The following is a 12,747-nucleotide window of genomic DNA, read 5'->3' on the forward strand; positions in this document are numbered from 1 at the left end:
ACCGAGATTTGAACGTAAGAGTTTTAAAAATTGCTTACTTTTCATTTTTTTTTCAAATTTGAAAAAAATGTTCATCCTTAGCTTTGAATTTGAAGGTGGCAATTTTTTGAGGGCTTATGTGGCAAATTGAGAGCATCTTCAGCCTTCATTCATATTTTTCCTCAAATTTGAGTCAAATTTTGGATAAAAATCCATTTTGTGTAGACACATCTCCAACCATCAAACCCAAATTTTACAAATCCCCCTCTTTCTCTCTCTCTAACTAGCCGTTAGAGAAATGGGTCAAGGCAAAAATTGTCTCAGATTTGGGCAAAAAAATGGGTAAAACCCAAAATGGGAAAGGGTTTGGGTCAAAGATTGGAGAGAGATTTTTGTGGTTTTTGCCCCATTTTTAAATTTGAGTCTTAAAATGGGTCAAGATTGGAGATGCTCTGACGTCTCCAAATTTGACATGTTCAAATTCTCCTCTCCAACCCATAGCTTCAAATTTGGAGTCATTTTGCTTCTTTTTTTTTTTTGAAAACTTTTGTTCTCAAATGATCGCTTTTTCTAAATAAAAAAAAAAGACGTGACGTTTTCTTTGAAAATGGTATGGATAAAGGTCATGCCAAATCTACTATGGATTTAGTTTTTTAAATGACAGCTGGATTAAAGCTGGTGTTGGCTTCAAAAGTGACATTTATTTTTTCAAATGACAGTAGAGTTGGACGTGGTGTTTGCTTCAAGGGGAAATTACATATCAGTGGAGAAAGGAGTAAATAATGCCCAAGTGATGAAGAGATTTTTTCAAAATTTCATAAATATGGAACGGAGGAAAAATAATTCCTCATACATGAAACGGAGGAAAAATAATTCCCCATACATGGAGTCCGAATCTGGATATCCTAAGTTGCCATTTCCATGAATTTAAGTTGCCCCTTCTATGTACCTAAGTTACCCCTTTTATGAAACTAAATTGCTCATTCTATGAATTTCCTGGGTATTCAATTTCTTGAGTATTTCTTTAATCTCCTTATCATTTCTATTATTTTTTGAGAAATTTGAAATTTGGGTTACTTGTAGATTTGCATGAAACGGACCAACTGAAATTCTCTATGCATGAAACGGAGGAAAAAAATTCCCAAAACAAGAAGTCGGTTTGTAGTCAAATCTGAGTTTGAATCTAAGTTGCCCCTTCTATGAATTTAAATTGCCCCTTCTATGCACTTAAGTTACCCTTTCTATGAACTTAAATTGCTCCTTAATTAGCTAGTAGTAGAACTTCTTCACATTTTCAAGTAAAACCAAACAAAAAAATTTAAGTGGCAATTCCTAAAATTTAAAAGAAAAAGTATAAAGTGGATGCAAGAAAATATATATCTTATTTTCTCTATCATTTCTCTTTCTAAAAAATTAGCCAAAATACACTAATCTCAAAATACTTTAAAAACTCAAATCTACAAGTAACCCAGATCTCAAATTTCTCTGAAAATAATAGAAATGATAAGGAGATTGAAGAAATGCTCAAAAAATTGAATATTTAAGAAGTTCATAGAAGGGACAACTTAGGTTCATAGATTTATGTAGAAGCGGATAGATTTAGGTTCATAGACTTAGGTCCCTTCTATGAACCTAAGTTGTCCCTTCTATGAACTTCTTAAATATTCAATTTTTTGAGCATTTCTTCAATCTCCTTATCATTTCTATTATTTTCTGAGAAATTTGAGATCTGGGTTACTTGTAGATTTGAGTTTATAAAGTATTTTGAGATTAGTGTATTTTGGCTAATTTTTTAGAAAGAGAAATGATAGAGAAAATAAGATATATGTTTTCTAGCATCCACTTTATACTTTTGCTTTTAGATTTTAGGAATTGCCACTTAAAATTTCTTGTTTGGTTTTACTTGAAAATGTGAAGAAGTTATGCTACTAGCTAATTAAGGGGCAATTTAAGTTCATAGAAGGGGCAACTTAGATTCAAACTCAGATTTGACTACAAACCGACTTCTTGTTTTGAGAATTTTTTTCCTCCGTTTCATGCATATAGAATTTCAGTTGGTCCGTTTCATGCAAATCTACAAGTAACCCAGATTCCAAATTTCTCAAAAAATAATAGAAATGATAAGGAGATTGAAGAAATACTCAAGAAATTGAATACCCAGGAAATTCATAGAAGGAGCAACTTAGTTTCATAGAAGGGGCAACTTAAATTCATGGAAATGGCAACTTAGGATATCCAGATTCGGACTCCATGTATGGGGAATTATTTTTCCTCCGTTTCATGTATGGGAAATTATTTTTCCTCCGTTCCATATTTATGAAATTTTGAAAAAACCTCTCCATCACTTGGGCATTATTTACCCCTTTCTCCACTGATATGTAATTTCCCCTTGCTTCAAAAGTGACCTTTACTTTGCCACTTGAAATTCGAAGGCTCCCATTCAACTTTGGCTTCAAATGTGGAGATTTCAAAAGTTTTTAAGCCTTATATAACAATTTGACATGTTAAATTTAGTATATCTGGATACACACTCCAATCAATATGCCCACTTAATCAATATACCCAATTTCTTATTTAAGTATGTTTTCTCTTTAATTTAATATTTTGGGGAGTAAAGATCAAAGAAAATATTTGGCATCATATTTCAAATTTGACATGAGAGAGAAGATGTCAAATTACACCTAGGTAATTGACATTTTGGTTTGAGTCGGCTCAAATGCCAATTCATCTATGTGGCATGCCATATCAAAATTTGACATCCTTAATTGGAAATGCTCTTAGAGCATCTCCAACCAGAGAGGTAAAAAATAGAGATGACAAATTATATTGAAAGCTTATGTGGCAATTTGACATCAAGCTCCTTCTCCCCAACCTTTATGTCAAATTACTTTGAAAGTTTATGGTCAATTTTTGAAAATTAACAGTCTAAAAGGTTGATGTCAAAGTTGATACTTGGGACTTACCTTCAAAGCCACGTTACATCCTTTAAAACCATGTCACTTTTAGCATGATAGAAGGCACCATGGTTAGATGGTAACTTAATGACAAAACTAACCATTTGATTATCCATTTCAGCTTTGACATCTTCCGTTGAAGATGTAAATGAGCTTGAGAAAACAATTTAACTATAGTATTAATTAGGGGTGGCAAATTGAACCCAGACCCATCAACTAAAAAATAGACCCAATCCAACCCATTTATTAGTTGGGTAAGAATGGGTCCAAACCCAACTAACCCATTATTAGTTGGGTCTTAATTGGGCATTAATTGGGTCAACTAAAATGACCCAATGGGCATGAAAGTAACCCATGAAAATTTTTCATCCTTTACCAGATTCCCAATGAATGCAGCCCACCCCCCACCACGCCACCACCGCCGCCCCCACCACCACGCCGCCACCACCGCTGCCGCCACCGCCGTCTCCGTTACCACCACCACCGTGCCGCCACCACCACCACCATAATGTCGCCGCAGCCGCTACCACCTCAACCACCGCGCCACACCCCACCGCCACCACCCCTACCACGCCACCATCGCCACGCCACCACCACCATCGCCGCCACCACCGCCGCCGCCACTATCACGCCACCCTCACCACCCCCACGTCAAATTCCGTTTACTTTTTCCCATCCACGGAAAAAAGAAGTCGTTCAATGACGTTTCCACGTGCCAACATCAAATTACAGAACCAACTTGCCACTTTCTCTCATCAAATTACAGAACCAACTTTACCACTTGAAAACAACATAATCTTATCTTATTTGAAAGGGAAAATTACCGGCAGGTGGTGTTGACTGGAAATAATCACCAACCCATGGTCTCATTTCTCAAAATCACCACTCTCATGACATGAGAAGAAATATTCACCAAAACATGGTAGGCCTGGTTGAATTGACAAATATACCCTCCCATATATTATCTGTAAAAAGCCCTAAACTCAGTCCCTCCCAAATCCATCGCTTTCTGATTTCAAAGGCTCTCAGCAGCTCTCGACCCTCTCTCTCCAGGTAGCTCTCTCTCCCTCACCCTCTCTCTGCTAGCTCTCTCTCTCTCTCTCTCTCTCTTGTAGGTGCGTGTGTGTCTTCTGTGAAAATCGAACAAAACCTCACTCCAAACCCCCCCTCTTTCTCACACACACAGACTCGTAGTATCCAGACATTGAGACAAATTTTGGGTTGTTTTATGTAGATTTTGGCCCACATTGTTGTGTGAACCCGGATTCCAGATTTTGACAAAAGCTACTTTGGTCGAGTTGGTGAGTTTGTTGTTGTATTATGCCCATATTTAGGTGACTGTGTTTGATTTTGTCATTTTTTACTCTCTGTTTAGTTCATGTTGTTGTTTGGCATGTGGGTTTGTTTAAAAATATCGTGTAACCACCTGATCTGAACAGAGTTTATGGTTTCCATGGTCGGTAAAGAGTTTTGATCTTTATGATTAGGTGATTGTGTCCTTACGGAACATGTATGTGGGCCATATTCACATTTCACTTGCACAAAAAAACCTCCTAATCTAAACAGAGTTTATGGTTTCCATGGTTGGTATAGAGTTTTGATTTTTATGATTGGGTGATTTTGTCTTTACAGAACATGTATGTGGTCCATATTGACATTTCACCTGCAACCCAAAAACTTGGTAGGTATTTGATTAAGTTTGGCAAAACCTTGTATCTTGTACCATCCAAGTCATGGTACAAGTCATAATATTTGTCAAGTAGAGCTCACAAATGGTAAGTTTTACACTATTATAGCTTAGCTGAGCACCAGAGGGTACTGTAACAAACATTTATGTCAAAAGGGTTTATAAAGTGGTTGGTCCTCTTTTGCATAAAGTGGGATCTACATGTATTGTCTAGACAAAGACTACATGATATTGTAGTGTTTTGAAAACTAACAGATATGAGGACACACACTACTTGGTCACCATGATCTACATTTTGAAGTACGAGCTGGTGAAATGAAAGAAACTTGATTTAGTTTGATCAGTCAAGAAGCCTAGTCTCAATAGTATTAGAATGTTAGTTAATTACCAAATCAAATGAAGCATTACGTCCCAACCCTTTGGGGTCTGCTAAATGCTGGTTAATGTATTGAGAAAGTATCTTATAAGTAGTGTTGTAACAAATTTTTCATTTGTAGATACGCAAATAGTGTTGTGGCTCTTCTGTAACCAAAGCAGAAAATGATTGAGGTTTTTTGTTTTTGAAAAATCATGACGAAGTTGTACCATGACTTCAACAAGAAATTTGTAATCGTATTGTGTAGAGAAACAGCACATGATTTATACATGTGCAGTATATTGTTGACTTGGGTTTACTGATCGTGGTTGGCATACGTATTACCATGGTTGAATCCTCATGGTTCTTTGTCAATGACTATAGCCACTTGGATGCATTATGCCATGTTCAGTGTTTGGTTTATGGGAGGGATGTTTGTGAACTGTAATATGTTAATCAAAGGTTTCCGATTTTGGAAGCTACGTAGCCTTAAATTTGCTTTTGTTGGATCAGTATCTTAGCTCACCAAAGGCCTAAAAAATATCAATGCTTGGTTGATGGATAGTGCAAACCGTTGTCCTTCCTATAGCAACAATATTCGTAACGGTGGCCATGACTATTGCCGATGCGTTACCATGTAAACCTGATGTAGCCTAATCCATGAACATTATGGAGGGATTGAAAACAAGATCCGCTGCATTTGTTAATCTCTTGCGCTGCTCAGTTGGAAGATCACTTTGCCCAGGAATTCCAACTAAAGAATCTTTCATGCCATCAACTTCAATTACTTCAATAAGTTGTGCTACAAATTTCTGCATTTTTGACACTTGGGGAAATAAACAGCCTCATTTTGTTGTCTTAACTGTAAACATAATTTGTTTGTCTGTGGGCTATAGAGTATTAAGACTAGGAACTAGGAGTAATCAGTTGCTCACTTCTTACATGGTTTATGTTTGATGTTCATCTATGTGAACATCTATTACCAACACAAGGCTAACTTATTGGTTTCATTTGTTGTAATTCAACCGAGTCAAACCCTACCGGATTTGCTACAGTTGACGTGCTCGTTTTACAATATACAAGTGGTCCACACATACATAGAGTGTTGTCTTTTAGCAATACATACTTGGTCTTTGTGTTCAAAGAACCACCACCTAATACTGAATTTATCTATTAAGTACCCAATTTTTTTCAAATTAATATTCCATCCATAAATAACCTTATGAATTGCATAGTAGTTATATAATGAAACCGGAATATGGTTGTGCAGCCATGTCGACGACACCTCAAAAGAAGTTGATGTGCTATTGTTATTCCGGTGGGGAGCGCATGGTGAATGGAGATGGTGTGTTAGGGAAATATTCGGGTGGTGTCTCTGAAGCCACAATCATCGAAGAGGGCATATCATTTGACGAGTTAGTTACAAAAGTTTGCTCCCGTATGGATATTACGCACGACGGGAAGACTTTATTTTATAGTACTTGTAGGGACAAGTCAAAGCATTTGCGTATTAGGGATGAAGATGGTGTTGCTATGTTGTTCCATTTAAATGATGACGAGGTTGACATTTATGTACAAGAAGATACTGTTAACCATTTGCCTTGCAACTTAAGCAGCAGGTATGTACAGTCCATATTTCATAAGTATATAGAGAGATACAGTCACATTTTCACATGTATGTTATTGTATTTCAGTGACGTGTTTTGCTTGCTTTCCTTATGTAGGGAGTCGAACTTGTTAAGTTGTAGCCCCTCACATGGTGGTGGAGGAACTTGTTCTCGTAGTGAAGGTAGCTTGGCAGTTTGCCACGAAATGGGTTTGGTGCCATACTCCCAACAACGAGGTGAAGACATCCTAACTGGGGACGGCCAATTGTTTGACAACCCCAGCCTCTTTAAGAAGGCTGTTATTTTATTTTCGGTGGTGAACAAGTTCACATTCAAGTATTTGGACAATAGTCGTTCATATTATAGGTTGGTTTGCGTCATTGATGGTTGTCCATGGAAGCTAACGACTAGAGCGCAAGGCAAGTCTGAACTTATAAGAGTGATCAAGCTGAACAACGAACATTTGCACAATGCACACGACACGGCTTCTTTCAAACCAAGGATTCGGGCAAAAGAGATGGGTATGATTTTCAAGGACAAACTAATTGTGCAGCCCGAGCTCCTCCCGAGGAGCATATGCAAGGACTTTGAGTTAGCGTTCCAAAGTCCCCTAACTTACTCGCAGGGATGGAGGACTAAGGAACGCGCCCGGAAATTGATAAGTGGCCCAATTTCGATGACGTATCACTTAGTGCCGTGGATGTGTGAACGACTTATACAATCGATTCCAAATACAAGGGCAGTTTGGACTTCGAATGTGGATGGCAAGTTCAGCCAACTTTTTGTAGCTTATGGTTGTAGCATTACGGGCTTCTTGTCGGGATGTCGACCCATGTTGTTTATTGATGCCTGTTTCTTGACTGGTCCTTATCGAGGTAGTTGCATGTCTGCAGTCGCGTATGATGCAAATGATCAGTTGTTCCCTCTTGCATATGCTGTTGTATCATCTGAGAATTTTGAGGATTGGCTATGGTTCATGCAGAATTTGAAGGAAATTGTTGGCAATAAAGCAATTGTGTTAGTCACCGACCGCAATATTTCGTTGTTAAGGGCAGTGAACGAGGTGTTTGGCGAGGAATTTAACGCATGGTGTGTTCGCCACGTGAAGGAGAATTTTAGTAAGTTTGCCACCGGGAAAGGATTGAGGGGGAACCCAAAGAGTTCCGCATTGGAGCTCTTCACAAAAATTGCGTATGCAACAGATCATCGACTCTATGGGGTGTACATGACCAAATTATTTGGTGTGTCACCTGAGTTGGCAAAGTGGGTTGAAGACAATGGGCCACAACACTGGTCAAATGCCTTATTTCCGCACCGGAGGTGGAACAAATTGTATACGAATATTGCCGAAAGCTTCAACAATTGGATATTAAAACTGAGAGACTTGGACATCATTCAATTCATGAAGGGGCACGTGAACATAACTTCTGACATGTTATTTAGGAGGAAGATGGAGGTCACAAAATGGCATCCCTTACCAGTTGGTCGTAACATTGACACAAAGATTCAGGAAATTCAGTTCAAATCTCAGGGTTTTACTTGCCGGCAAACTTCTCCTACGGAGTTCCTTGTGTACAATGGTGACTGGAAATCTCATGCGGTGAACCTCCACTCTCGAACTTGCAGTTGCTTGTTATGGCAAATGAAAGGAATCCCTTGCAAGCACGTGGTGCGCGCGATACAGGGTACCCCATACAATATATATAACCTACTGGACCCTTTCTTTAGGGTGGAGGCACAACTCATTATATACACGACTGTAATGTCTCCTGTTCCTCTCCATGACATGCCCTCTTCTACTGATTTGGTTCCACACGTTAACGAGATTCAGTTTGGTTGCGATCTACTTGATATAGCTGCATCGTCTTCGCCACCTATGCCAGCATTGCTGCCCCCCGTTGCAAAGCGACCAGCTGGCCGCCCGAAGAAAAAGAGGATTGAGTCCCAATTTCAAAACAAGCAAACAATTTTTTGTGGACTTTGCCACGAGCCTGGACACAATCGAACCACGTGCAAGTCTCCTTTACTGGAATGATCGTTGGAGCGATTGCTTGTTCAAACTATTATTATTATTATGTTTTATTGATCTATGGTACTTTCATTCAAGCCTTTGGTTTTTTCGTGGCATGCATGCGAAGTTGGTAATTTTTATTTTAATGCAATGTATTGAACTGCTATTGTCTGACATTGGGTTTTGTTGAATGTAAGAGACTTATTCTTATTAGGTTCTTATTATAATGAAATGTAATGCATCTGTGATTGTAATGTTCCCATGGTATATGTGTGACAACTTTAAGGGAGGGACATGCCAAATGACTTGGACATTGTAATGGGAACATATAATGTGGTTGATGGTTCACTTATTTTCTTAGAATTCGAATTGTTTAGTTGAGAACCAAAGTGGGCTATTTTGTGGTTGGATTAGTAGCTGTGTATTGTTCTTTTGGTGGTCATGATATGGATATATGGATGTTTTTTGACCAGGATCAGTTTTTGAAAATTGCTATACTCTCTTCAATTTCAGAGAATGTGGCTATATAGTTCGGTTATGATGAACTTTGATATGAGGTCGCATTGACTGGAAAACATGTTCGGTTACGAGATTGCTTAAGTGAACTGAAGGTGAATGGTCTTGAGTGACGTTGTTTAATCCTAGAAACAATTAGCATTCAAAGTACTTTATTTTCACTGTCAAGTATGTACGATTGGTTTGGAAAGGACAAGTGTGAAGTTTGTCCAATTTGGCAATATTGGACAAACTTATGGCCTCATACAGTTCAGGTGCTACAGTTGCAAATTGAGTGCAATATGTTTTGTGCAGTCTGACTTCTGTGAAGTTTGTCCAATTTGCTTATGCCCTCATACAGTTTAGGTGCTACAGTTTACCATTGAGTGCAGTATGTTTTGTGCAGTCTGACTTCTATTCTGCTATTCTTTTGATGTTTTACTGTGAAGCTAAACCAAGCCCCTTTTATAGTTCATGAATTATTAGCTGTTCAAGTTCCATGTACTAGTGGCTTGTATAGTTCACTTCTATTACCTGCTGTCTGCCTGCCATGCTATTTGCTGCTACTGCTCCTTCTTGCTGTTGGTTCTTCTGCTACTTGCTGCTGTAAGGGCAGCAGGTAGATGCTGCTGTTGTATAAACATCTTTTGCCATGTTTTTCTCTGTCAGCGATGATGTCGTATTTTTACACTAAACATGTGGTCCCTAAATATATATATTGTAGTCTTTCACGTCTATATCGACTTCTTTTGGTCTTCAACGACTTACCACATAACTTCACCTTTTTCATTTGCCATGCACTACGACGTGGTCTTTATACAATAAACACGGGGTCCGTAGATATATATAATGTAGCCTTTTGGTAACATGGACTTGGTCTTGATCTTCGAAGAACCAACACCTAACTTTTCACCCTTTTCACTTGCCATAAAATACGATGTGGTCTTTATGCAAGACCACGATAGGGTCCACAAAGACATAGAGTGTAGTCTTTTTGTAATATGGACTTGGCAGCTACCCATTTATTTTATCCCCAATCTCTTTCTGCAAAAGCAGAGGTTTTGGAACTATTCTCTGTAGAGAAGCAGTTGCTTAGTTCTCATAATGGTAACCTCAACTTGTACCTGGCCGCTGATGCATTATTATCCCTGAAGATTGTGCTTAAGAACTATTTCTTGACAATACCAGCTGCCCAGCAGCTGGCAATGTTTGTCTCCTATTCCTTGCCGCATCCGGCCTTATCTAAGGCAAACAGATCAGGCCCTCTGTGGACTGTGGTGCAATTATTACATACAGCTCTACCCCTTCGTTTTGACTGTTCTGGTGATAGATTTTTTCCTAGGAAGAGTGAACTTTTCACAATTGATTTTAATAGGGATGTTATGTAGTCAATAGTTAGTGACATTGTCAGTTCTATTTTGTCAGAGAAGGGCCCAGATGAGGTCTTCAAGTTTGTTAATGCTGTACAGCCGTTCCTCATGGAACATTTGTTTTGTCAAGGATTCAGTGTGGTGTTGGAAGATTTTTTCATTCAGAGACCTGTCTTAGAGGACATTCATTATCGCCGTCAGGAAATTGGCCCTTGCTTCGTAGCTTCGATTTGACCTACAATGAGTTAATTGACCTGCAAGTAGAGAACCACTTACGGCTTCTGAAATTACCTGTTGCTAATTTCATTATGAGGTCATCAGCAATTGGATATATTATTGACTCCAAGAGTGACTCCTCTATTACGAAGGTTGTTCAGCAAATTGGGTTCTTGGGCCTTCAACTTTGGAGTAGGGGGAAATTTTACACAAAGGACTTCGTTGAGGACATGGCTTCTCTCTTCCATAACAACTATCCTATACGTGGTACCTACCCGTCAGAGGAATTTGGGTTGGTTACAAGCTGCCTGTTTCATGGACTGGGCCCCTATCAAGAAATGGCTCATTCTATCTCTGCGAGAGAAGTTATTGTCTGTTCATCCAGAGTGTTGATAAAACCATTGTACGTTATTCAAGAACTTAATGGCGATTCTTCGGGATGTTGTATCTGGTATGACGGCACGGTGAGGAATTTCTGCAGTAACTCAATCATACAATTTCAGTATGGGACTAAGAGAATGTTTGCTGCTGGTGAGCCAGTTGGTGTGTTTGCTGCAACTTCCATGTCTAATCCTGCATATAAGGCTGTTGTTGACTCTTCTCCCAGTAGTAATTCTTCATGGGAGATGATGAAGGTAACGTTTTACTACATATTGTAGCATAAGGCTGTTTATTCATACTTGGTTTAATTGCGGCATAATATGTCATTGTTCTGTCTGTTCAGGAGATACTACTTTGCTCAGCGAATTTCACGAACAGCCTGTCCGAATGGGCGTGTACTATTCTACGTGAACGATTGTGAATGTGGGAGAAAATATTGCTGAGAAAATGCTGCATATGTGGTGAAGAATCAGATGAAAAAAGTCAGTCTTAAGGATATTGCATGCGAGTTCTTGATTGAGTACGTGTTTAACCTGATTGAACTATTGTTTGCTTTTTCTTTTTCCTTGAATGCCTTCATGTTGTTTTTCAATGGAAGTTGGTAATATATAATTGCTGTCGATGTATTAGTTACTTTTTGTTGGCTTCCCCTTTACAGATATAATGCGCAGCAAACATTACATGCAAGTTCTCAATGTGATCCTAATCTTCTTTGTCATGTTCTTCTAAAAATTGTTAGCTCCCTTGTTTTCAAATAAGGAACCGATATCTCCTGTATGTACAATTTCTATTTCTTGCCTACTAAGTTGATTGTCTTGGGACTTGAAATGATATAATATGAACTGTTCGTAGACCTAAACACAAGTATGCAAGAGATTTGTGAGATATGCGAAGGGACTGTCGATTCACTGTGGAAGAAAAAAATAGTTGTCCATCTCTGCAAGAGAATAAGTTTGTCTGCCACGTTATTCTCTCAGTTATGCCTTCCATTTCTTGGTTGTATAGTGTTGGTCATCTCATCAAATCATTTAGTTTTTAGAGTGTTTCTGTAAATATAATTCCGGCTAGCCACGCGCCATTTCGTTGCAGATCATAAATGGTATGCATTTTGATTTACAAGTTACCGGAGGCCACGTATGCATTACTGCGATTAGTTGTCCTTTGTGATTTCTGTTGTGAACTAATATGTGATAAATTTTTGTTAGACAGTTTCAGGTTCTGTCACGATGTTATACAGCTACCCAATATTTTCCCTATTTTCATTATCTCATGTCTTAAGTCCTAATATCCATATTTTCACGATTATACAATCTGTGTAACTTCTATTTTCAAAGTTTCAGAAATTATTGTTTGCTTGGTTTCTCATTGCAAGTTTGCAACTGTAATTGAAGATCATATAGTGTTTTGTACTGCCAATTTACTTGCGGCAGAATTTACTTGCGTCCAATATTCCTGTTATCGTGTTCTCTGTCATTGTATTGCTTTATACCATCATAAGGATCAAGTCTAGCTTTTCTTTTAGGAAAATTGGTTTCCATGTTTGTAGTGTAAATTTTACTTCCTTTGTTCGTTTGAAAGGCCCACTTAAGAGAAACCATTATCCTTGTGCCAATATATTTGCTTGAAGTGTCTTATGTGTTTTTCCCCCACCTTATTGGAGCAACATTATCGTGCACTCTCTCCCCCCTTTAA

The 12,747-nt window shown here is 38.4% G+C and overlaps 1 protein-coding gene and 1 pseudogene across 1 annotated transcript; both read left to right on the plus strand.

Moving 5' to 3' along the window:
- Positions 1–6,220: 6,220 nt before the first annotated feature.
- Positions 6,221–9,711, plus strand: LOC131327726 (uncharacterized). The gene is made up of 4 exons (XM_058360864.1): positions 6,221–6,594; positions 6,700–8,523; positions 9,404–9,479; positions 9,538–9,711. Exons 1-4 carry the CDS (start codon positions 6,221–6,223, stop codon positions 9,709–9,711), a joined length of 2,448 nt encoding a protein of 815 aa, XP_058216847.1.
- A 378-nt stretch (positions 9,712–10,089) lies between these two features.
- LOC131327727 (DNA-directed RNA polymerase V subunit 1-like) lies at positions 10,090–12,747 on the plus strand (annotated as a pseudogene).

The sequence above is a fragment of the Rhododendron vialii genome, chromosome 5a (genome assembly GCF_030253575.1).
Source record: "Rhododendron vialii isolate Sample 1 chromosome 5a, ASM3025357v1".
Lineage (NCBI taxonomy): Eukaryota > Viridiplantae > Streptophyta > Magnoliopsida > Ericales > Ericaceae > Rhododendron > Rhododendron vialii.

Excerpts from the sequence above, each read along its gene's own strand:
- LOC131327726 (XM_058360864.1), top strand. The coding sequence starts at position 6,221 with ATGAAACCGGAATATGGTTGTGCAGCCATGTCGACGACACCTCAAAAG. Across the intron at positions 6,595-6,699 it reads CCTTGCAACTTAAGCAGCAG|GGAGTCGAACTTGTTAAGTT; the intron begins GTATGTACAGTC and ends TTCCTTATGTAG. Across the intron at positions 8,524-9,403 it reads CCGAAGAAAAAGAGGATTGA|TCTGACTTCTGTGAAGTTTG; the intron begins GTCCCAATTTCA and ends TGTTTTGTGCAG.